Source organism: Notolepis coatsorum, assembly GCF_963971535.1.
Source record: "Notolepis coatsorum genome assembly, chromosome: 4".
NCBI classification, from domain to species: domain Eukaryota; kingdom Metazoa; phylum Chordata; class Actinopteri; order Aulopiformes; family Paralepididae; genus Notolepis; species Notolepis coatsorum.
The window spans coordinates 21,057,042-21,082,613 of record NC_140168.1 but is presented as its reverse complement, the minus strand read 5'-3'; the positions used below and the strand labels follow the sequence as shown (position 1 = coordinate 21,082,613).

Here is a 25,572-nt window from a genome sequence, read left to right as displayed (position 1 = left end):
TTTTAAATGGGTCTTTGGTGGGGTCATTTCAGAGAGACAGCATTTCAGACAGACAGCAGAGTACAAGACAAGTATTTCCCATCTACCATTAAACATTACAATTGTTAAACTAGCTAAAAGGGCCAGGGGTGAAATAACTAATTAATTTAGCGTAGCTAACGTTTAATAGCTAAATGAGATAGTAGCAGTTTATTATTGCCCACTTCTTGACCAGTCAGCCAAACAATGTCAGACAGATAGAGCAGATTATGGAAAACAGTAGCAGCATGCAATGAAAAAACAAACCTGCGTCCGTCAGCATAGCTGACTGGGTTCTCTCTTTGCGACTCAGGATGTACGTTATTTCGTAATAATTTAAAGGGAGATATTTGTGTATACTATAGTCGCCCCTTTTGTTGTTGTTGGGTAAATCAATGCGATCTTGTCGCCAGAAGACCACTTCCGGTTTTGGAGAGGAAATAGGCGTTTCGTTTCTGATTAATTCTGACGTCCACTGCTCTCCGTACACTACTGTATTAGATCACCATAGTAACGGAGACGCGTTTGCAGTTGTCCAACACGTCGCAGGGGCAAAGGGAAGATTGGACTTGGACCGTCTAGTTGCAATGATTTGTAATGTACGTTTGCGCCTTTTTAATGAACGTTATTATCTGTTTTATCAGCAACCCCTGAATTCATTGACGTAGAAATTATAATTCCTTTAAAAGACAAGACAAACATTTTGCAATGCTTGCGTCTGAGGCTGCCACAACAAAAAGTTATTTGACAGCTGCAAAAGGATCCAAAGTTGTGCGACGAAGAAAACCTGAGATACCTGTGATCAGGCAAACAGCACCAAACAAGGATCATCACATCCGTGGGGTAAAACAAACCTCTGCCTTTACCATTGCTGTTTGTTTGGGATGTTTTATTTTTGTTGTCCTTAGCTGCTGTTGTGTTTCTTGTAACGGATACATAACATCAACGACTAACGACTAGCCTGTAGTATGTTAAAGGAAAATACCAGTATTTTTGTTGTCATATTCTTACTATGTACCACTGTGTTATTTTTTTTCATAATCTTTAAAATGTTGATGGTAATTGGCTTACAGTGTGTCTTAACACCAAATAAACCCATGAAAGTCACCACATTTCACTAAAATGGAAAATAAATGCACCTCAGATGATTGAAATGGCAGATGTGGTGGAGACTTTCATGAGTTTATATGGTGTTTATTTTATTTATGTGGTGAATCAGCAGAAAATAACTTTCAAAATATTTTTTTTCTCCAGTAATGTAATTGAAAAAGGAACGACAGTGATTTTTGTATCAAGGCAAGAATGACTTGGAACCCACATGTCAAAAAGACTGGTACAGTCCTTTAAGGAAAAGTCCCACAGATAATGTTTCTGTTAGAGATAGAAACACAATAGTTGCTGTGAGAACTGTCAAGACATATGGCTATAGAACACAAAAAGATGTCACATATTTATCATGCCTTAATTGGTAGACAAAGTTGAATGTTTATATACAATATGCTAAACAATCCTTTGATCAAAGCACATATTATTTTCCAACGGTACAACGCATTTGATTTTATCTTGTATTGACATTTCTCACAGCTAATTTTGTGTTTCTAACTAAAAAGTCAAGTTTCTAAAAAGTCAGTGGGGCTTTTCCCATGAAACCCATAGAAAATCCAAAAAGGATGTTTTCTATGAGGACGCTGTAGCTTCATAACATTGACTGATTTGAAAATGTTCAACAGATTTTTGCTCAGCTCAGCTATACTGTATGTGCTATAAAGGAAATTATAAAATTCCACTGTGGTCACTAATTAATTATAATTTCCAACAGGCTGCCACTAATTCTCTTGAACTAAGTCGGGTGATCAATCTGCTTGAGGATCATTTGACGGTGAGTGTCAGTGTCATCAAAATTACCTTCCTTGTGGTGTGTTTCTCTGTAGGCTAATAAAATATTCTCTTTTTTCAAGGCCCCCTTCAAAGAGAGACACATCTTTGTACTGCAAAAACTATTGAAGAAGTTCCAAAATGGCTTTGTATCCTTTCTACCTAATTCAGTCTCTGCCGACATATTCCGATGAACGTTAATCTGAATGAATGGATGAATGAAAACTTTATTTGGGGAGAAAAGCATAGAAAATCCGGTGGAGAAAAAGAGGATTAAAAAAATTAAATAGAATAAAAACTTTATTTAACAGATTGCAGAATGGGTACAATACAGTACGGCTCAATACCCACAATTGTTAAGGGGATGCAGATCAGAGAAAGACGTTTGTCTTGTTTACATCAGGGTCCCCCATTTTCAATTCATAGTGACTCCAGTATAATAATCTCCATTATAATATAATATAATATAATATAATATAATATAATATAATATAATATAATATAATATAATATAATATAATATAATAATGAAATATGATAGCCTATATTAATACCTAAATCAGCCTATACTGCATTTCTGGTGAGATGTATACTGTCCAGTATAACAGAATAGAATATAGGCTTTATATGTGCCAGGTTGTGAAATGTTCCTCTCTCGATAGAGTTATGGAAATAGATTAGCTGTTAGGTCCTTGGAGACCTGGGAGCGTGAGTCCCAGGGTTCCAATTTACACCTGCATTGCTTCGTTCTGTCAGCATTTTCCTCTCTCAGAAATAGCTATGATTAATATGATGACTCATAATTAACCATCATCACACTCTCACTATCCCAGTGGGGACAATCAATGTATTTTCCAAAAACGTCGATGTTATTATTAGTTCCTGAAACAACCCTTTTCCCCCAAGCTTTTGAAAGAACTGAATGGCATCGCCAGAATTCTAAATATCTGCGCAGAGAGAACGAAGGATCACCCGGAATATGTGTCCGTTTTGTGTGACTTGCTCCAAATCTGTAGGTAAGAGCCAGTATTTCTATAAAGTAATTTAGAACTCAACTTAGTAAAGAAACTAAGAGCTCCGTTGTGCCGCCTAAACTCATTACAACACTGTAAATGAAGACTATTTTATTTTATTGAACTATTTTATTGCACTGCACTATTGCACTATTTTACTCTGTCTATTTTAAAACTGCCATCGAATCAAACCGTAAACAAAGAGGCCTAGTGGGATGTTCGATCCTAATGTGAAAAACTATTTTATGCTTGTTTTATATGTCTGCACTTTATGCATTGATCTACCAATTTTGTGCTCATTTTATGCCTGTCTTTTTTTACTGCTGTGAAGCACTTTGAGCTGCAATTCTGGTATGAAAGGTGCTATACAAATAAAGTTTATTATTATTATTATTATTATTATTATTATTATTATTATTATTATTATTATTATTATTATTATTATTATTATTATTATTATTATTATTATTATTATTATTATTATTATTATTATTATTATTATTATTATTATTATTATTATTATTATTATTATTATTATTATTTACTAGCCCTGCAAACGACTTCTAAGATGACAGATTCATGTCCCACCACAGTATTCTTAAGGATTCCTCTGTTTCAACCTTAAGGCTTCCCTTCCTGAAGGAAAAGGCTTCTGATGAGGTGACCTATGCACATGATGTCACAGAATTCCTCTCTCACATGGGTAAGCATCACATTACAGTGTTCCTTAATGCTGTGTTGAAATAAGCAATCAACAAAAAAGTGACACTTAAAAACACTTTGTGTTTCTGTTTGCAGGTTGTTTGATGAGAATCTCAAACGCAGACGTCAGATACCAAATCTGTGACGCTATTAAGTCCTTCTATGTTGTGACGTTCAGACAGCTGCCAGATGGTACGGGCCGTCCCTCAAAGCCAGCGGCTACTACATCTCTCAAGTCTTTCAACAGATTCTCTAGGCTTTCAATGAGTGAGACCCTCTCGTAGCGTAATGTGGTGGTGTTGTTGTTGTTGTTGTTGTTGTTGTTGTTGTTGTTGTTGTTGTTGTCTAGGCTTTCAATGAGTGAGACCCTCTCGTAGCGTAATGTGGTGGTGCTGTTGTTGTTGTTGTTGTTGTTGTTGTTGTTGTTGTTGTTGTTGTTGTCTAGGCTTTCAATGAGTGAGACCATCTCGTAGCGTAATGTGGTGGTGCTGTTGTTGTTGTTGTTGTTGTTGTTGTCTAGGCTTTCAATAAGGAGACCCTCTCATAGCGTAATGTGGTGGTGCTGTTGTTGTTGTCTAGGCTTTCAATAAGTGAGACCCTCTCATAGCGTAATATGGTGGTGCTGTTGTTGTTGTTGTTGTTGTTGTTGTTGTTGTTGTTGTTGTTGTTGTTGTTGTTGTTGTTGTTGTTGTTGTTGTTGTTGTTGTATCTTGATAAACCACACTTGGAATTATCATCAGCCATCAGCCAAATTCTGGTGAATTTTGGCTGACAGACAGGGAAAGGCAGTGATACACAGGAGAACCTTTGGGGCAGTTAATTGAATAATTACCTCCATGTACTGTTGTTTGAAATCAAATAGAACATTATTATTGCCAGGAAATATTAAAAAAAATTTAGAGTCACTTTGTTGCTTGTTTCCGGGAGCGCAAAGATGTCCAATGTATCACCGGCAAAGGCTCGTCCGTTCTACTAGCCACATTGGCATGACAACCAACCTGTGTTCAGTCAGTCTTTTCTGTTCACAAACTACTTTGGCTGCTAAGAAATGAGATTGTCTGGTAAAAAGGTTAGTTCCATGCCCTGTTGTTACATCTAGTAAATGTGATACATCTTATTAACCCTTTCACTACCACAGTACAGAAGGTTAACCCTTTCACTACCACACTACAGAAGGTTAACCCTTTCACTACCACACTACAAAAGGGTTAACCCTTTCACTACCTCACTACAACGGCTAAGTGGCGCAGTGGGCAAGGCGCTCGCCACTAACGCAGGAGATGCTGGGTTCGAGCCCAGCTCTCGGCGTTGCTACCAGCTTGGCTGGTCGTTCATACTAACACAATTGGCAGTGTTACGGGTGGGAAAGCTGGTGGGTGGGGATTGGACGTTGTGGACAGCGACTCCTACAGGTCGGTTGGTGTGCCTGTACAGCAGAATCAGGAAGTAACGGGGGCAGCGTGAGCCTCGCACGCGTTACTCCTCGCCGCTGAGAGATCGCGCTGTACAGGTGAAAAGATGCGACAGCTGCCTCCCCGTGTACCGGAGGGGACACGTGATGCAAGGCTTGGTCCTCACTGCAGCCGACCAGTGGGAGGCGTGGTCTAGCAGCGTTCGAGACAGGGGAGGGGAGAATTGAAGGGAGAATTGGCGAGAAAAAGTGGATTAAAAAAAATATATATATTAAATGACATCAAGAGGTATAGTACATAATACAAAAACAATATAGAAACAGAAAAGTAAATAAATTAAATAATTAAAACAACTACATACTGTGGTGAACTGGCTGGCAAGTATACCTTTAAACTGACCAATGGATACTAAAGTATTGATTTTTTAAAGTGCTTTGCTAAACATCCCACGTGTCGGGGGCACAGAAGCTAAAAGCAGATTTTCCTAATTCAGTGCAAACTCTGGGGACCTTAAGTGTATAAGCCAGTCACCAGAGCGGCGGAGCAAGTGTGATAAGGTCCAGAGTTCCAGTCCAGTAATGAAGTGATCGATAATGGCTTCAAACGGAAACAGATGCAGATGAAACATACCCAAAAACATGCATGCTAAGGCAGGCACTACGGATGAAAACTAGCTCATTAGCTAACTCTGGCACATTTACATTGATGTGGAAACTGAAAGTGTTGATTGATTTTCCTGGGTATAGGGAGGTGTAGTGGTTACGCCATTGCCGTTTTTCGTGTTCCACCCTCTGTCCAACGCAATGTATTTCCCCATTGCCCTTTTCTAAATCATCTTGTTTAAAACAAATAAAGCATTAACATTTGCATGGTGTGTGCTTATTCATCCACAATCTATAGCTCAACATGAAATTATTTGCAATTAATCATAAAAACAAAAATCGCCAAATTTTATTTCAACCAAAAATGCTTAAACAATAATGTTAAGGGAACTCATTTTGTGCAAAAATGGAAAGCTTTTAAATTTCCATGCGGCAAAAATTGTTCCAATAGCCGATAATCCATCTTCCAAATGATAAATCTCTATACGGGTGGAACAATCAGTGACGTCAGACTACACCTCCCTATTAAATAAATAAATAAAAGAAACGCCGTTCAATCGATCAATCAATCAATCTGTCTCCGTAGAGCTCCAGGGCACCAGGCCGGGCTACAAGCTGCTGCACGTGGAGCTGAGTGGCCTGGCGGAGACCATGGTCCTGTCCCTGGCCGTGCTGGAGAGCCAGCTGGCCGTGAGGCTTCAGGTCCTGCAAACACTCCAGATCCTCTCCGGTTCCTCTGGTTAAGTAACTGCCTCGTTGATGGCACCTCTGGCTTTTTCCGTCATGCATGTCAATCTCAACAGATGACCTCCTTCATTAGATAAAGTAGCTCGCTCTTGAGAGATTAAGCTTCTTATTACCAAAGGACAATCAGAGAAACGATCAAAACGGTGACCTTAAGTGTCCTTCTGTCAATGTCAATGGCTTTTTTTCCTTTTAGTAATCACATCTCTTTAATCATGCTTGATTTTCCATCGTATAGACGTGAACCGTCGTTTAATAGTGGACGCACACGGGGCGGACACGATCTGTTTGCATATGAATGAGCCGGACCCCTCCGGACAAGTCCTGTTCCGCTCCTCTAAGATCCTGTGGAACTTGTTGGAGGGACGATGCAAAGACGAGGTCACTTCTCAACTAAGCAGCATGGATTGTGTTGTGTAAGTGTCTCGTTGGCATAATGTGGTTTGAAACGTGAATGCTTAAGAGAATGTGCGAAGGAGGAATACACACTGGATACATAATTCACCGTTGTTTGCATCGCAGGTCTTTGAAAGAGGCATTCTTTCACCAACTGCTGAGCGGCTTCGGGCATCACGATCTCCAACTCAGAAACGATCTCCTTGTAATCACAACTCTCATTGCTGAAAATCCCAAATCCCATATGATTGTAAGTAGCCGGTGCCAATATGTTACTGATCAGTGGGCTTAGAGCAATGCATGACTAAAACACAACACAAAATTAAAAAATACATATTCAGAAAGTCAAAAAGATATTTTTGGTTTCTCATCTACCTATGGGCAGTAAGCATGTTGATGTGTTGTTCTCTTATCGTGTTTTTCCATCCATGTTTGACATCTGCTTTTTAATTTACAGGAGAGTTTATTCGCCAAGCAAATCATTCCCTTTGTCACATTTCCAGAGCGTGAGCCTCTTATTCTCTTAATAATTTCAGCAATTATGATTTATTCCAAAATAATTATGGACAAATGTATCTTTTTGCTAATTATCTTCACTCCTCTTTTCTCTTCAGTCAAAAGTAAAAACCCACTGGTCCGCAACCTCAAGCTGACCCGTAACAGTGAAGACTTTGAGCTGAAGAGGCTGCTGTTAAGCCTGGTCGTCGTCCTGTCGAAGGACCTGTCTGCACTGCAGGTCGGTCGGTCGGTCGGTCGGTCACCGTGTGGTCACTGCGCATCACGTCACCGGGTTGAATCCGTGGCTCGGGTCGTGACATTATCGTAAACGTCCTCCGCGCAACACGTGTGTTTGTGTTCCTCAGCTCTTCCGAGAGGCCCACGTGATGCTGGCGCTGTTGACGCTCGCAAGGCCCCCCCCGGCCCCCGCCGGCGAGAGGCACCACTCGGGTAGTGGTGGTGTGGTGGACCACTGGTCCCCGGCGCAGCGGGAGGAGCTGCAGCTCCACGCCTTGGCCACTCTGGCCACCGTAGCGCGGCTCCTGCTGGAAGACTACGTGGCCTGTCAGGGCAACACGTGCCTGCTGCTGCTGCTGGAGTGGTGCGCTGAGCAAGGTGAGGGCAAGACACACGAGGTGAGGGCAAGACACAGGAGGTGAGGGCAAGAACACACGAGGTGAGGGCAAGAACACACAAGGTGAGGGCAAGAACACACGAGGTGAGGGCAAGAACACACGAGGTGAGGGCAGAACACACGAGGTGAGGGCAAGAACACACGAGGTGAGGGCAAGACACACAAGGTGAGGGCAAGAACACACGAGGTGAGGGCAAGACACACAAGGTGAGGGCAAGACACACAAGGTGAGGGCAAGAACACACAAGGTGAGGGCAAGAACACACGAGGTGAGGGCAAGACACACAAGGTGAGGGCAAGAACACTGAGGGCAAGAACACACAAGGTGAGGGCAAGACACACGAGGTGAGGGCAAGACACACAAGGTGAGGGCAAGACACACAAGGTGAGGGCAAGACACACAAGGTGAGGGCAAGACACAAGGTGAGGGCAAGACACACGAGGTGAGGGCAAGACACACAAGGTGAGGGCAAGAACACACAAGGTGAGGGCAAGAACACACAAGGTGAGGGCAAGAACACACGAGGTGAGGGCAAGAACACACAAGGTGAGGGCAAGAACACACAAGGTGAAGGCAAGAACACACAAGGTGAGGGCAAGACACACGAGGTGAGGGCAAGAACACACGAGGTGAGGGCAAGAACACACGAGGTGAGGGCAAGACACACAAGGTGAAGGCAAGAACACTGAGGGCAAGAACACACAAGGTGAGGGCAAGACACACAAGGTGAGGGCAAGACACACGAGGTGAGGGCAAGACACACAAGGTGAGGGCAAGACACACAAGGTGAGGGCAAGACACACGAGGTGAGGGCAAGACACACAAGGTGAGGGCAAGAACACTGAGGGCAAGAACACACAAGGTGAGGGCAAGACACACAAGGTGAGGGCAAGACACACGAGGTGAGGGCAAGACACACAAGGTGAGGGCAAGACACACAAGGTGAGGGCAAGACACACAAGGTGAGGGCAAGACACAAGGTGAGGGCAAGACACACGAGGTGAGGGCAAGACACACAAGGTGAGGGCAAGAACACACAAGGTGAGGGCAAGAACACACAAGGTGAGGGCAAGAACACACGAGGTGAGGGCAAGAACACACAAGGTGAGGGCAAGAACACACAAGGTGAAGGCAAGAACACACAAGGTGAGGGCAAGACACACGAGGTGAGGGCAAGAACACACGAGGTGAGGGCAAGAACACACGAGGTGAGGGCAAGAACACACGAGGTGAGGGCAAGAACACATAAGGTGAGGGCAAGAACACACGAGGTGAGGGCAAGAACACTGAGGGCAAGAACACACAAGGTGAGGGCAAGACACACAAGGTGAGGGCAAGACACACAAGGTGAGGGCAAGAACACACAAGGTGAGGGCAAGAACACACAAGGTGAGGGCAAGAACACACAAGGTGAGGGCAAGACACACAAGGTGAGGGCAAGACACACAAGGTGAGGGCAAGAACACACAAGGTGAGAGCAAGAACACATGAGGTGAGGGCAATAACACACAAGGTGAGGGCAAGAACACAAGGTGAGGGCAAGAACACACAAGGTGAGGGCAAGAACACATGAGGTGAGGGCAAGACACACAAGGTGAGGGCAAGAACACACAAGGTGAGGGCAAGAACACACAAGGTGAGGGCAAGACACACAAGGTGAGGGCAAGACACACAAGGTGAGGGCAAGAACACACAAGGTGAGGGCAAGAACACAAGGTGAGGGCAAGAACACACAAGGTGAGGGCAAGAACACACAAGGTGAGGGCAAGAACACACAAGGTGAGGGCAAGAACACACAAGGTGAGGGCAAGACACACAAGGTGAGGGCAAGAACACACAAGGTGAGGGCAAGAACACACGAGGTGAGGGCAAGAACACATGAGGTGAGGGCAAGACACACAAGGTGAGGGCAAGAACACACAAGGTGAGGGCAAGAACACACAAGGTGAGGGCAAGAACACATGAGGTGAGGGCAATAACACAAGGTGAGGGCAAGACACACAAGGTGAGGGCAAGAACACAAGGTGAGGGCAAGACACACAAGGTGAGGGCAAGACACACAAGGTGAGGGCAAGACACACAAGGTGAGGGCAAGAACACAAGGTGAGGGCAAGACACACAAGGTGAGGGCAAGAACACACAAGGTGAGGGCAAGAACACAAGGTGAGGGCAAGACACACAAGGTGAGGGCAAGACACACAAGGTGAGGGCAAGAACACACAAGGTGAGGGCAAGAACACACGAGGTGAGGGCAAGAACACACAAGGTGAGGGCAAGACACACAAGGTGAGGGCAAGAACACACAAGGTGAGGGCAAGACACACAAGGTGAGGGCAAGAACACACAAGGTGAGGGCAAGAACACAAGGTGAGGGCAAGAACACACAAGGTGAGGGCAAGAACACACAAGGTGAGGGCAAGAACACACAAGGTGAGGGCAAGACACACAAGGTGAGGGCAGAACACACGAGGTGAGGGCAAGACACACAAGGTGAGGGCAAGACACACAAGGTGAGGGCAAGAACACACAAGGTGAGGGCAAGAACACATGAGGTGAGGGCAATAACACACAAGGTGAGGGCAAGAACACAAGGTGAGGGCAAGAACACATGAGGTGAGGGCAAGACACACAAGGTAAGGGCAAGAACACACAAGGTGAGGGCAAGAACACACAAGGTGAGGGCAAGACACACAAGGTGAGGGCAAGACACACAAGGTGAGGGCAAGAACACACAAGGTGAGGGCAAGAACACACAAGGTGAGGGCAAGACACACAAGGTGAGGGCAAGAACACACAAGGTGAGGGCAAGAACACACGAGGTGAGGGCAAGAACACATGAGGTGAGGGCAAGACACACAAGGTGAGGGCAAGAACACACAATGTGAGGGCAAGAACACACAAGGTGAGGGCAAGACACACAAGGTGAGGGCAAGAACACAAGGTGAGGGCAAGACACACAAGGTGAGGGCAAGAACACACAAGGTGAGGGCAAGAACACAAGGTGAGGGCAAGACACACAAGGTGAGGGCAAGAACACACAAGGTGAGGGCAAGAACACACAAGGTGAGGGCAAGACACACAAGGTGAGGGCAAGAACACACAAGGTGAGGGCAAGAACACAAGGTGAGGGCAAGAACACACAAGGTGAGGGCAAGAACACACAATGTGAGGGCAAGAACACACAAGGTGAGGGCAAGACACACAAGGTGAGGGCAGAACACACGAGGTGAGGGCAAGACACACGAGGTGAGGGCAAGAACACACAAGGTGAGGGCAAGAACACACAAGGTGAGTGCAAGAACACACAAGGTGAGGGCAAGAACACAAGGTGAGGGCAAGAACACAAGGTGAGGGCAAGACACACAAGGTGAGGGCAAGAACACACAAGGTGAGGGCAAGAACACACAAGGTGAGGGCAAGACACACAAGGTGAGGGCAAGAACACACAAGGTGAGGGCAAGAACACACGAGGTGAGGGCAAGAACACACAAGGTGAGGGCAAGACACACAAGGTGAGGGCAAGAACACAAGGTGAGGGCAAGAACACACAAGGTGAGGGCAAGAACACAAGGTGAGGGCAAGACACACGAGGTGAGGGCAAGAACACACAAGGTGAGGGCAGAACACACAAGGTGAGGGCAAGACACACAAGGTGAGGGCAAGAACACACAAGGTGAGGGCAAGAACACACAAGGTGAGGGCAGAACACACGAGGTGAGGGCAAGACACACAAGGTGAGGGCAAGAACACACGAGGTGAGGGCAAGACACACAAGGTGAGGGCAATAACACACAAGGTGAGGGCAATAACACACAAGGTGAGGGCAAGACACACAAGGTGAGGGCAAGAACACACAAGGTGAGGGCAAGAACACACAAGGTGAGGGCAAGAACACACAAGGTGAGGGCAAGAACACAAGGTGAGGGCAAGACACACAAGGTGAGGGCAAGACACACAAGGTGAGGGCAAGACACACAAGGTGAGGGCAAGAACACAAGGTGAGGGCAAGAACACAAGGTGAGGGCAAGACACACAAGGTGAGGGCAAGAACACAAGGTGAGGGCAAGACACACAAGGTGAGGGCAAGAACACACAAGGTGAGGGCAAGAACACAAGGTGAGGGCAAGACACACAAGGTGAGGGCAAGAACACACAAGGTGAGGGCAAGAACACACAAGGTGAGGGCAAGAACACACAAGGTGAGGGCAAGACACACAAGGTGAGGGCAGAACACACGAGGTGAGGGCAAGACACACGAGGTGAGGGCAAGAACACACAAGGTGAGGGCAAGAACACACAAGGTGAGGGCAAGAACACACAAGGTGAGGGCAAGAACACACAAGGTGAGGGCAAGAACACACAAGGTGAGGGCAAGAACACAAGGTGAGGGCAAGAACACAAGGTGAGGGCAAGAACACACAAGGTGAGGGCAAGAACACACGAGGTGAGGGCAAGAACACACAAGGTGAGGGCAAGAACACACAAGGTGAGGGCAAGAACACACAAGGTGAGGGCAAGAACACACGAGGTGAGGGCAAGACACACAAGGTGAGGGCAAGACACACAAGGTGAGGGCAAGACACACGAGGTGAGGGCAAGAACACACGAGGTGAGGGCAAGACACACGAGGTGAGGGCAAGACACACGAGGTGAGGGCAAGACACACGAGGTGAGGGCAAGAACACACAAGGTGAGGGCAAGACACACAAGGTGAGGGCAAGAACACACAAGGTGAGGGCAAGAACACACAAGGTGAGGGCAAGAACACACAAGGTGAGGGCAAGACACACAAGGTGAGGGCAAGACACACGAGGTGAGGGCAAGAACACACGAGGTGAGGGCAAGACACACAAGGTGAGGGCAAGACACACGAGGTGAGGGCAAGACACACGAGGTGAGGGCAAGAACACACAAGGTGAGGGCAAGACACACAAGGTGAGGGCAAGAACACACGAGGTGAGGGCAAGAACACACAAGGTGAGGGCAAGAACACACGAGGTGAGGGCAAGACACACGAGGTGAGGGCAAGAACACATGAGGTGTGGGCAAGAACACACAAGGTGAGGGCAAGAACACACAAGGTGAGGGCAAGAACACACGAGGTGAGGGCAAGACACACAAGGTGAGGGCAAGACACACGAGGTGAGGGCAGAACACACGAGGTGAGGGCAAGAACACACGAGGTGAGGGTAAGAACACACGAGGTGAGGGCAGAACACACGAGGTGAGGGCAAGACACACAAGGTGAGGGCAAGACACACAAGGTGAGGGCAGAACACACGAGGTGAGGGCAAGAACACACGAGGTGAGGGCAAGAACACACAAGGTGAGGGCAAGAACACACGAGGTGAGGGCAAGACACACAAGGTGAGGGCAAGAACACACGAGGTGAGGGCAAGAACACACGAGGTGAGGGCAAGACACACAAGGTGAGGGCAAGAACACACGAGGTGAGGGCAGAACACACGAGGTGAGGGCAGAACACACAAGGTGAGGGCAAGACACACAAGGTGAAGGCAAGAACACACAAGCGATGTAGGACAGGAAGGCTAAATGCAAGCAATGTATTCAAAGCAATTGCAGCTTGTCTTGGGGGGGGGGGGGGGGGGCGACAGTGGCTCAGGAGGTACAGCGGTCGTCTGGTAGTCGGAAGGTTCCCCGGTTCGATTCCCGCTCCTCTCGGGCAGCGTGTCGATGTGTCCTTGAGCAAGACACTGCACCCCTAATTGCTCTTGATGTGTAGGTTGGCACCTTGCATGGTTGCCTCCGCCATCGTTGTGTGAATGTCGTGAGTGAATGGGTGAATATGAGGAACAAAGATTGTAAGGATTCATGGAGCGCACCATCTCCGGATGGGTGCTTTGATATAAATGAACAGGTCTTGAATTGCCCCTAGAGGGGGCTGGCTGGATAAGAGGGGTGATGGCTGATGCTTTTAGACGTTTGGGCCATGCTCTTGAGGTATAGCGACGACCACACAGACGGTAAAGGAGCAACCAGTTAATGACACGCCGCCGGATCACCTTTTCATGTCCGCTCTATATTGCAGATGGCTACTTTGGCCGGGGTCATAGTCTCCATGGCGCTGGAGGGAGGGGCAGCAAGAGGGCCCAGGTGCGCTACTGCATGATGCTGCTGCGGTCCGTGACGTCCCTAGGCAACGAGACAATCAACCAGGACCTGTGTGATCAAGGGGCCATCAGCCAGCTTCTAGGTAATGACGACGGGGAGATCCTCCACCGCTGAAGGCTCACGAGAGGTGGTTCCTCAATCTGCAACGTGTTCGTGCTGATTGTCATTTCCCACAGGAATCCTAATGCAAATGGGGGGCAGCCCCGACGAGGGGGACGCCGTCACCTTGGAGATCAAGGCTGACATTCAGCTGATCCTCTCTGCGTTGTGCGAGAACGACCTGCACAGAAAGGTAGGGCCGAGTCGAGCTCTATTGGTGAGCTTTGTGTATATATATACAAATGATCATGTGTTTTCAAAGGGATCAACAGAAAGCTCAAAGAGTCTCGACAAAGGCTGGTGGGGTGAAAACACAAGCCGCTGCTGAAATACAGAATAAAATTACTAGGTTAAGTTAGTCGACTATCGGTCGACAAAAAAATATATATATATAATTTTTTTTTATCATTCCATTTGGGCTGTGGGGGGTGCTTAATGTCTGAAGGAGTCGACTGAAGGCTTCGTGTCCTCTGCAAAAGCATGCAATTGGTCCACTGATGGATACATCTTGATATTTGTCTAGTGTGTTCATTAGATGGGTGAAATCCTCTTTCAGTGCCTCTGTGCCTGTTTTCTTAGGCAGTTAGCCTCTGGTATGCGTGCCATTAGCGTTAGCCACGCTTCTAGACCTATTTTCTTTTGGAAAGAATGATAATCTTTAATTTTTTTAAGTATACTTATTTTATTTTTTATTTTATTTTCTCGACTAAGAGGTTGGCAGTCGACTACGGCTCCTTTCGACCGAATGGTCGACTACTCGACTAATAGGGGTCAGCCCTAAAAATTACCCTCCCACCCTCCAGCCAAGATGTTCTTCTGTGGTTTTCTAGGAAAGCTCGACCAACACTCACTTACTATCACTGTTAACCTGTCAGGTCAAGGTGCTGATCTTATTGGCAACCAGTGGTGGCAGCACCAAGCTTTTGCCGATTGGAGAATTTGAAAAGACACTTCCGAGAGAAAAGGGCCATTTTATTCTGTATTTCAGCAGTGGCTTGTGTTTTCACCCCACCAGCCTTCGTCGAGACTCTTTGAGCTTTCTGTTGATCCCTTCGAAAAACACAAGGCAAACTTGCAAATGTTGTCCTACTGTCCTATTCTCTGAATGTACTGTCTTGTCCTGCTGTGCCTTTTTGTATTTTTGTATTTGTGTATTTTATATTAGGACATTGATTTTAAGCTTTGATTGTACAGCACTTTGGTTGGCTCTTGTGCTTTTAAACGTGCTATATAAATAAATTACTTGACTTGACTTGACTTGCAATTATTAGTTAGGACGAGTTTTTACTTAACCCTCAGAATCCAGGGTGGTTCGTTACAGAGCTTTGTATATAATGTGTATGTAATGCATACAAAGCTTGTCAATAGGGAGGTGTAGTGGTTACGTCATTGCTGTTTCCGGCTGGTCCACCTCGCTAAATCGTCTCGTTTAAAACAAATAAAGCATGAACATTTGCATGGTGTACCTTTCTGTGCGTATTCATCCACAATCTATAGCTCAGCATGAAAATATTCGCAATTAATCGTAAAATTAAATCGCCGAATTTTATTTCAACCAAAAAAGCTTAAACAATAATGTTAGTGATAGAAGGGAACTCATTTTGTGCAAAAATGGAAAGCTTTTAAATGTTCATGAGGCAGAAAGAACTTAACTAGCCCTTTATTAGTTGAATCAGGTGTGCTGGTGGTGGAATTTAATAAATACATGGAACGGCTGGGGTGTCTCGAGGAGAGGTTTGGGAACCACTGGTACTGTAACTAGAGCATACATTTGAGCCATCAAAGAAATGAAGCAAAAGTGGTTACCTGTGTTGAACTGGTTTATTTTTTAGAAAATAAAAAAATATACTGGATTACTATTACGACTACTACCACTGCCAATACTACTGATACATCCCTATTGGCAAACTTTATATTTAAAAAAAAAATATATATATATATATATTATTACATTTTATTTTGGTTCATTATAAAACTGTGGCGGGCCGCCACAGTCTAGGTAATTAATGGGAAACACTGACTTAAGTATCTAAAGTAAAAGTACACATTCTACATGACGTATTCCAGTGCTTGGTCAATCTTTGATCCATTGACCTCTAAAGGTTATGTTAAAGTGGTATGTGGTCCAGTTATGCTGCTCTGGTTAAAGGTGATGTTAAAGTGGACGTGGTATGTGGTCCAGTTATGCTGCTCTGAAATGTAGTGGAGTAAAAAGTACAATATTTCCCTTGAAATGTAGTGGAGTAAAAATATAAAGTTCCCTAAAATAAAAATACTCACAAAGTAGTTCGAAATTGTACTTAAGTACAGAACTTGAGTACAAATTCTTTCCACCACTGATAAGGAGTACAGCTCGTCCAGAGTAAGAGTCTCTGTAACCTATAACATATATTATTATTATTATTATTATTATTATTATTATTATTATTATTATTATTATTATTATTATTATTATTATTATTATTATTATTATTATTATTATTATTATTATTATTATTATTATTATTATTATTATTATTATTATTATTATTATTATTATTATTATTATTATTATTATTATTATTATTATATATAGTATTATTGTTGCGCTTCAGGAGCTGTTTGGGACTGAAGGAGTTGAGATGGCGGTGCACTTCCTGAAGATGAGTCCCGAGAAGTTCTACAGCGGTCTGGGACACAACAGGCTCATTCTCTCCACAGTCGACTGTGTCTGGTTGGTTCACGTAGCACTATTGAGGTCTCTGTGGTAAATAGAGGCCTTTCACTGAATGTTTAGAATATCCATTTGTCCTCCATGTTGGAAGAAACAATGTATGTATTGATACAGTATATCGTCGCTGGCGGAAGAAAACCTCGTAACTCCATTTTCTTAATTTTTTTTTTTTATATAAATCAACTCTGTACTAGATCATCCTCCATATGTGTGTGTGTGTGGTTTTACAAAGTTTCGCCCTCAAATATTTTCTCCTGAAAAGTTGGGTTTCGAGGTTTTCTTCCGCCAGCGACGATATGAGAAACACATCAGTGGATCTTGTACCAGTGTTTCTCAACTGGTGGGTCGTGAGACTCGCGACCCAAAAGTGGGCCGCGGGGCCATTTTGAGTGGGTCGCAGATGTGTGTAAAATTATTATTTTATTTCATTGTGTTTTTAGCCCTAGTTGCACTTTTGTTGCAACCCCAATTATTAGTTCCCCCGGCCCCAAACTTAGGTATGTTATGTTAAGCTAAGAAATCTGCTAAGAAGCATATTATTTATTATTATTCTATTTCATTGGGTTTTTAGCCCTAGTTGCACTTTTGTTGCACTTTTTTGTGTTTATTTCATGTTTTTAACAGTGCATGAACGATTGTGTATTACTGCAAAAAGAATATTTGGAAATAAATCATAGTGGTTAAAAAAATTTGGGTCGCGACTTAATGACTACGGAAAATGTTGGGTCCCGAGGCTAGACCAGTTGAGAACCACTGTTGTAGACAAGTCGCAGTAGAACAGTAATATCGTGCTTTCCCGGTGTTTCACCTGCTCTACTACCACTGCACAGAAATGTGGCATTTTCTTGCAGAAGTTGTTTCCAATGGTTAGTACAGGCAGCCATGTCGGAAGAAGAAGAACTACACTAAACATAATTTGTTTGTGTGATAACAGGTCCTGCATCGTGGGATGCTACACTACCGAAGATTACTTCTTAGCCAAAGAAGGAGCATTTCTTCTGCTCGACTTACTCCGTGTGAGTAACTGTGGCTCAAACACTCTGGCCATAAAGCACGAGGTCCTCCTGCGCTTTGTGTATAGAAGGTTAATCAAGTTGGGTCTTTTTGTAGAATAGAATAGAATAGAATAGAATAGAATAGAATAGAATAGAATAGAAGTACTTTATTGATCCCGAGGGAAATTCAGCACTACAGATCGCTCACAATAAACATTTGGGTAGTTAAAAATCTAAAATAAGAGTAAAAATACAGTCAAGGATATACATTCTAAAATATGTATATACATTCTAAAATATACAGCCAAAAGTATGCTGTAATATACAGTAAGATTGTAAAAATACAAATGTCAAATGTAGATGTGAAATGTCCAGGAAGATATGAGTTTATACTGTTACTCTGCGCTCAGTGAGGCACAGTGAGGCGTGTTATAAAGTCTGATGGCTGTCGGTAATGAAGGGACTTCCTGTGACGTTCAGTGTTGCATCTTGGGAGTCTGAGTCTGACACTGAACCTTGTTTGCGTGTCAGTCGAGCCCCAGGAGCATGCACAGCGTGGTGCTCGGGACCCTGCTGGAGCTGAGCGACAACCCCAAGACCCTCTCTCACATCCTGTCCTGGAGGGATGAAGAGAGCCAGACGGCCCCCCACCTGCTGCTGGAGCTCTGGAGGCAGGAGGAGGCGGAGCTGGGGGTCCGCAGAGACCTGCGGGGGAAGATCACAGGTTAGTCCACGAGGAGGCGGAGCTGGGGGTCCGCAGAGACCTGCGGGGGAAGAACACAGGTTAGTCCATGAGGAGGCGGAGCTGGGGGTCCGCAGAGACCTGCGGGGGAAGATCACAGGTGAGTCCACGAGGAGGCGGAGCTGGGGGTCCGCAGAGACCTGCGGGGGAAGATCACAGGTTAGTCCATGAGGAGGCGGAGCTGGGGGTCCGCAGAGACCTGCAGGGGAAGATCACAGGTGAGTCCACGAGGAGGCGGAGCTGGGGAGGCAGAGCTGGGGGTCCGCAGAGACCTGCAGGGCAAGATCACAGGTGAGTCCACGAGGAGGCGGAGCTGGGGAGGCAGAGCTGGGGGTCCGCAGAGACCTGCAGGGCAAGATCACAGGTGAGTCCACGAGGAGGCGGAGCTGGGGAGGCGGAGCTGGGGGTCCGCAGAGACCTGCAGGGGAAGATCACAGGTGAGTCCACGAGGAGGCGGAGCTGGGGGTCCGCAGAGACCTGCGGGGGAAGATCACAGGTGAGTCCACGAGGAGGCGGAGCTGGGGAGGCGGAGCTGGGGGTCCGCAGAGACCTGCAGGGGAAGATCACAGGTTAGTCCACGATGGGTTAACATCCTAAATTATGTTCAACCATGACTCGGATACTAGGTGGCTGCTTGAAAGTCATCTTGATCAGTACTTTTCAGGTCTTTACACTTTAGTAATCCTGTTGTTTTTGGTTATTCGGTTATTAAAAAAAAAACAAAAAAAACAGTGTTATTACCTTACTAACAATACAACATATTATTGATATACACTAATAAACATTGTTATTACTGTGGATACATTTTAATAGCGTTAGGTGTAAGAGCACACGTGCAGCCCAATCTATACGTTCCACGTGCCACTTCTTCTGATATATTTTTTCTTTATCCACTTTTTCTCCCATTTTCTATATTTTTCTCCCATCCCAATTTTCGTATCATCCAATTCAACCCTCCCCTGTCACGAACGCTGTTTCTTGCCTCCCACAAGCCGGCTGCAATGTGGACTAAGTCATACATAGCACAAGTCCCCTCCGGTACTTGAGGTAACAGCAGTCGCATCTTTTCACCTGCGCAGCTCGATCTCTCAGTGGCAAGGAGTAACGCGTGGGAGGCTCACGCTGCCCCCGACACTTCCTGATTCTACTGCGCAGGCGCACCAACCGACCTGTAGGAGTCGCTGTCCACAACGCCCGATCCCCACCCATCAGTTTCCCACCCCCTAATACGGCCAATGTGTATTAGTATGAACGACCAGCTAAACTGAAAGCAATGTGGAGCGCTGGGCTCGAACAGGCAAGCCCAGCGTCTCCGTCATTCGTGGCGAGCGCCTTGCCCACTACGCCACGTAGCCGCCCCACTTCTTCTGATATATATACATATTTATTTATTTGATTTTCCCTCATATTGGATGGTCAGACCTGAAGAAGCCCATCCTGTGTCGTCACCAAGAGGAGGACAGCCAAGTGTCCCTCCCTGCCAGCGGGCCCAGCGGAGCAGTCATGGATGTGTCGGAGAACCCGCGCGCCAACATCTACTCCATCTTCTGCAAACTTGGTAAAGGGACAAAGTGCCGTGGATGTCGGAGGCAATAATTCGCTGGTCAGATTGTGTGCTTTACAACTTGGGAACCTCACATTCACTCATTCACTCACTCAGTCACACACCGACGACGGAGGCAACCATGCAAGGTGCCAACCTGCTCATCGGGAGCAGTTAGGGGTTAAGTGCCTTGCTGAAGGACACTTCGACACGCTGCCCGGGATGCTATTAAAGAGAAAAAGGAAATAAAGAAGGATTCTTTAGGACTACTACACAATGGCAAGAGATGTTTATGAATCACTTTTATGCTTTTACGAGGTCAAATTGAATGAGCTGGACTAATTCCATTGGAGTGCAGATGGAGCCGCTCTAATGACCATGTCTCCTGTAGGGGCTCTGGAATAATTGACCCATCTCAAGCCCCGCCCTCCTTTCTTGATCCTCCAATCACAACAAGTTTGTCAGAGGAAAGTACAGTACAGTACAGTACAGCGTGCCGCTGCTCTATTTTCAATTGCTGTATGTCCGCTATTGTAATAACTGCCAGGGTCATGTTGACCATTGAAAACCACCACAAAAGCAACAGTTGTGATAGGAGGATCAAGAAAAGAGGGCAGGGTTTAAAATAAGTCAATTTCTTGGCCCTTAGAAGGGGCCTTGGGGGCAGAAAGGTTGAGAACTAGTGATCTCTAGGGGACATCTTGTGGTGTGATTAGGATTAACTTGCAAGGCTACATTATTGAACGTTATCTGTAATGTAAATGTAAATGACTTTCCTCAGGTTATGAAGACCTTCCTGGATTGTCGACAAAGGATTTCATCACCCTGAGCATTGTCAACAGATATCTGGACTTTAAGGTAGACATTGTGTTCATTAATGTGGACATGCATGTTAGGTGTATATAAGTCTATGAATCACTTAAACGGGTCAGGTCCTGGATACATCTTCTACAATATGAACCCTCTAGACCAGGGGTTCCCAAACTTTTCAGGCCGGGGCCCAGAAAATAAGGCGTCAGAGAGCCGCGGCCCAATGCACATCGTCTGGCTTTTTTTTTTTTTTTTTTTTTGCCAGCTGACCGATTTTTTAAGCCAAATATCACTTCAATCCTATTAAGTTAGTTCAAGTTAGTTATTCATTTATATGTGCTATTTATGAGAGGGCTAACTTGTTGCAAAATAATAATGATAATAATAATAGCCTCATTAAAATACTATTGTTGCTTCGGTTGTTTTCAGCGTTTTATGTGCATAATCTGTTATTTAGTTTGAAATGTTCGTTGAAATAAGTAGATTTTTCGTTTTTGTTTATTTATTAAGTTAATATAAAACCATATAGTCACATTTTAGAATACAATAGAATAGAATTTTAGAATACAACTAGAAACACTGTCCTGGCCTGCTTCTAAGTTCAGTGGCCTGACAAAAAATTAAAAAATAAAAAAATTAAAAATGATTTTTTTTTTTTTTTTTTTTTTTTAATCATCTCGCGGCCCATCCGTGGCTGCTCGCGGCCCACCTTTGGGTCGCGACCCCGACTTTGGGAACCACTGCTCTAGACCTCTTAGGTCATCAGGGGCTGGTCTGCTAACTGTTCCTAGGACCAGAACAAAACATGGTGAAGCCGCATTCTGCTACTGTGCCACACATAGCTGGAATAAACTGCCAGAAGGTCTTAGATCTGCCCCAACTCTGCCTATTTTTAAGAATAGGCTAAAAATCTCATGTTTGTTTCAGCTTTTAACTGCTGCTGCTAAACCACTGCACTTTCTTTTTGCACTTTACTGCACTTTCTTTTTTATATTTATATTTTTTAAATGTACTGAAAATCTATTTATAAGAATGTACTACTTTTATATTGTACCCCTCTGTGTTCCTTTTATATGTTCTTTAATTCCAGAGAATCATTCCTTATAGTCCAATCATTATAGTTTTTGTTGTTTGTGTAACAGCCCTTTGGATTCCCTCCGTGTATGAATTGTGCTTTAGGAAAAAAATGTACTTGACTTGTGTATATCACATCTTCGAAAAGCTACGAACATCTTCACTATTCCAAAATGACTATGAATAAATGAAATGACAAAACGCTGACACCCGAGACTGCTTGTTGAATACGGAACATGCACACGTCTGCCACCGCCGCAGGTTGGAGAAGTGTGGGACGAGGTCACCAGAGAGTTGGCCCTGGACGGCGTGAGGCCTGTCACCCCCGACGTGGAGGCCCTGGAGACCATCGCTAAGATCACAGAGGACACGGCCAGGAGGGTCTCCGAGGCCCAGAGCAGCATGGTGGAGCGGCAGGAGACGGAGGAGCTCAGCGAAGAGAAGCTCATGTACACAGAGGTGTGTGTGTGTGTGTGTGTGTGTCTGTGCGCACGTGCGCATATTTGTGTGAGAGGAAATTGCAGTTACATTTCGTACTAGCTCTTCCTCTGCTCTAGTGGGATGACCTCACTAGAGCAGAGCGCTCGCTAGAACTCATGTAACTAGGGTTATAGGATAACCTTCGTCATGTAACAGGTAGGCTGAGAAACACCCCAAACAATATGCCATACAGTGCTTCCAGCTAAGCCATCTGATTGTTCAGATATTTCAACCTACAATCTAGGTCACACATTTCCATAATCACAATTAAGCACACCCACTCTGATATTATTTCTATGATAAGTTAGTTTAAAAAGATGTACGACGTAGGCCCGATGTCTTTAACAGTGGTAGTCTTGTACTGTATATGTTAGTCCATACAAGGGGTATGGCCACTAGAAAGAATTTATTTAATGTTAGCTGCTTCGTTTTAAGAGTTTTGTAGTTTTCCTCCTACTAATTAATCTTGCTAATCCAATGTTAACAAGCTTCATTTGCTTGATATAACCAGCTAGGACACTATAGCAGACTTCTTATCACTTCACAAAAAATGGATTAAACCCATTTGATACATTGCTTGCTGGCTGCCTACACCATTGTTAGATGCTAGATCTGTCTTGTTTTTTTTCGCAGTGGATATTTCGGTAAAAAAAAAAATTGGTTTAATCCATGTCTGCAAAGTATATCCATTGTTTGTCTGAGTGTGATTTAAATCTGATGGCTGTATCTTTGCATCACAGATAAAGTCCCGTTGGAAGCAACAGGAGCTTGTAGCCAAGTCATGGGATCAGTACGTTGCCAAGACATCGGATTACAAGACTCTGAAGGTAGTACGGCACACAGATCACAACACATACACTATATAACCATGGATCCCAACTGTCCTCTCAAAGTGTCAATTTGAATCTTCCTCTTCTTCTTTTTCTTTCGGCTTTTCCTGTCAGGGGTCGCCACAGCGGATCATCTGTTTCCATCTCTTTCTGTCATCTGCATCGTCCTCCGTCACTCCCACTGCCCGCATGTCCTCCTTCACTGTGTCCATGAACCTCCTCTTGGGCCTTCACCTCTTCCTCTTTCCTGGCAGCTCCATCTCCAGCATCCTCCTCCCGATGTACCCCACCTCCCTCCTCCGCACATGTCCTCCAAACCATCTCAGTCTTGCCTCTCTCACTTTCTGCCCGAACTGCTCAACATTGGCCGTTCCTCTGATGTAGACATTTTCGATTTTGTCCAACCTTGTTACTCCCAGAGAGAACCTTAGCATCTTCATCTCTGCCACCTCCAGCTCCACCACCTGCTTGTTGGTCAGTGCCACTGTTTCTAGACCATACAGCATAGCTGGTCTCACTACCGTGCTGTAGACCTTTCCCTTAACTCTGGCTGGTACCTTTCTATCGCAGATCACCCCTGTCATCCTTCTCCACCCGCACCACCCGGCCTGCACTCTCTTCTTCACCTCCCTACCACAGTCCCCATTACTTTTGACAGTTGACCCCAAGTACTTAAACTCGTCCACTTTTGGTACCTCTATTCCTTGCATCATCATCACCCCTCCGTCTTCCTTCCCATTCACACACATATACTCGGTCTTGCTTCTGCTCACTTTCATCCCTCTTCTCTCCAGTCTCAAAAAGTGTCAATTTGAATAACTGATTTAATTAATTTTCGGCTGCTATTCCAGGAGGTAAAAGCACAGCGGGAGAAATGCATTGAATCTTCCAGACGACCCCATGCAAAGCACGAGGACGCTATATTTCACCCTACAGAGGTCTCTATTCTTATATATTGCAGTAGTTAGGCAATTTCACAAATGTATTCAGTTGTACAGTTATTGATTGATTGATAAAACAATAAGGAAATCCATAAGTCAATTGTTAAAACACACTGTGTTCAAAGAGGCTTTTCAATATTTCTTGTATTTCTGTATTCCCCCCCATCTTCCTCCTGTCCTTGACATTAGATGTGTTGTGTCATGTTGTCTTTCAGGAGTTCCATGGGAGAGTTAAGGCCATAGAGAGCTCTCCCGCCCAGCTGACAGGGGGGGCACCGGCCAACGCTAGGGTGGTCGTGGAGAGGGTGCCCGTCCACGGAGAGGCCCCGAAGAGAGACTCCTTCCCCTCAGCCCAGGACCCCCCCCAGGAGTACTTCAGCACGGTCTCGGTCCAATGAATCGGCACCACATATGCCTATAAGCTTTTTAGCCTGCTGTCGGTTCACGAAATAGACAATCAGTTACTGTTGCATGGAGTAGCTTTAAGATTGGTTCAGCATAATCTAAGGAATAATTAAATTGCATCTTGGCATGATTAAACCGCTCCCTGAACTGAACTGATCTCATTCGAGTGAGTGTTGTTGTTACATTGATTGAATGATCTTAGGTCTCCAGATTTAAGAAAGATCTGTCGTCCCGGTACCTTTTTTCCCACCTGGGTTGAAAGAACAAATATCCGTGGCTTGAAAGAACTAAAGATCTTGAACCGATCTCTTCATGACCTGCGGCTGAATTAAGTTATATAGGTTATTCATGACTTCTCTCTAGGTATCAAATCTCACCAATGAAGGACAGAGATGTAACATACAGTACTATAGAGAGTTCATTCACAGGTGTTTCTGGAATATCATGGAATTTTGAGAGGTGTACAGTCGGCTATCTGGTCGGTATTCCAGACAGGGAACGTCAGGGAATTTAATATCTTCTCTGGTAAGAGAGAGAGAGAGAGAGAGAGACTACAGATACAGTTGGAGATAGAGAGAGAGTGTAACTGAGGGGTACAATTCCCTGACTGTATTGATAAGTATGGTATCATTAAACCACTACCGCTTTATGTACTTTAATTACTGGCCATACAGTACACGATATATGAATATGATGAACACTTCCCACAATGAAATCGGTTCCAGTCAAAGGTATTAATCAAGTATTTAATGGAGCAAAAGGTACATAGGATACTTTACATTATTCTTTGAATGCACTTGTAAGGCAAAGGAGTATGCGTAGGCAAATCAATAACGAATGTCCATTCTCTGGTTACGCAGGAGGTAATTATACAACCTGAATCTTAGGGAATTATATCTATGGTGCACTAGTG

General features: G+C 44.9%; 2 protein-coding genes across 2 annotated transcripts in view; one reads left to right on the top strand and one right to left on the bottom strand.

Moving 5' to 3' along the window:
* The window catches only part of kdm1b (lysine demethylase 1B), a 49,943-nt gene extending 49,515 nt beyond the window's left edge, over positions 1-428 (bottom strand). Inside the window, exon 1 of the mRNA XM_084311758.1 lies at positions 286-428. Coding sequence (XP_084167884.1) covers positions 286-301 — 16 coding nt within the window. The 5' untranslated portion in view covers positions 302-428. The remainder of the gene's footprint in view (positions 1-285) is intronic.
* Positions 429-681: 253 nt separating this feature from the next.
* Positions 682-24,672, top strand: cfap69 (cilia and flagella associated protein 69). The gene is made up of 23 exons (XM_084312933.1): positions 682-861; positions 1,838-1,897; positions 1,977-2,042; positions 2,800-2,909; positions 3,533-3,609; positions 3,705-3,800; positions 6,209-6,361; positions 6,605-6,782; positions 6,889-7,012; positions 7,220-7,268; positions 7,377-7,498; positions 7,626-7,875; positions 13,945-14,109; positions 14,204-14,319; positions 16,721-16,839; positions 17,774-17,855; positions 18,366-18,558; positions 19,997-20,134; positions 20,901-20,977; positions 22,265-22,462; positions 23,224-23,310; positions 24,165-24,251; positions 24,470-24,672. Exons 1-23 carry the CDS (start codon positions 727-729, stop codon positions 24,650-24,652), a joined length of 2,865 nt encoding a protein of 954 aa, XP_084169059.1. The 5' UTR covers positions 682-726; the 3' UTR covers positions 24,653-24,672.
* Positions 24,673-25,572: the final 900 nt, after the last annotated feature.

Coding starts and splice junctions, on each gene's coding strand:
- cfap69 (XM_084312933.1), top strand. CDS start 727: ATGCTTGCGTCTGAGGCTGCCACAACAAAAAGTTATTTGACAGCTGCA. Junction 862..1,837: donor AGGATCATCACATCCGTGGG/GTAAAACAAACC, acceptor AATTTCCAACAG/GCTGCCACTAATTCTCTTGA. Junction 3,610..3,704: donor AGAATTCCTCTCTCACATGG/GTAAGCATCACA, acceptor TTCTGTTTGCAG/GTTGTTTGATGAGAATCTCA.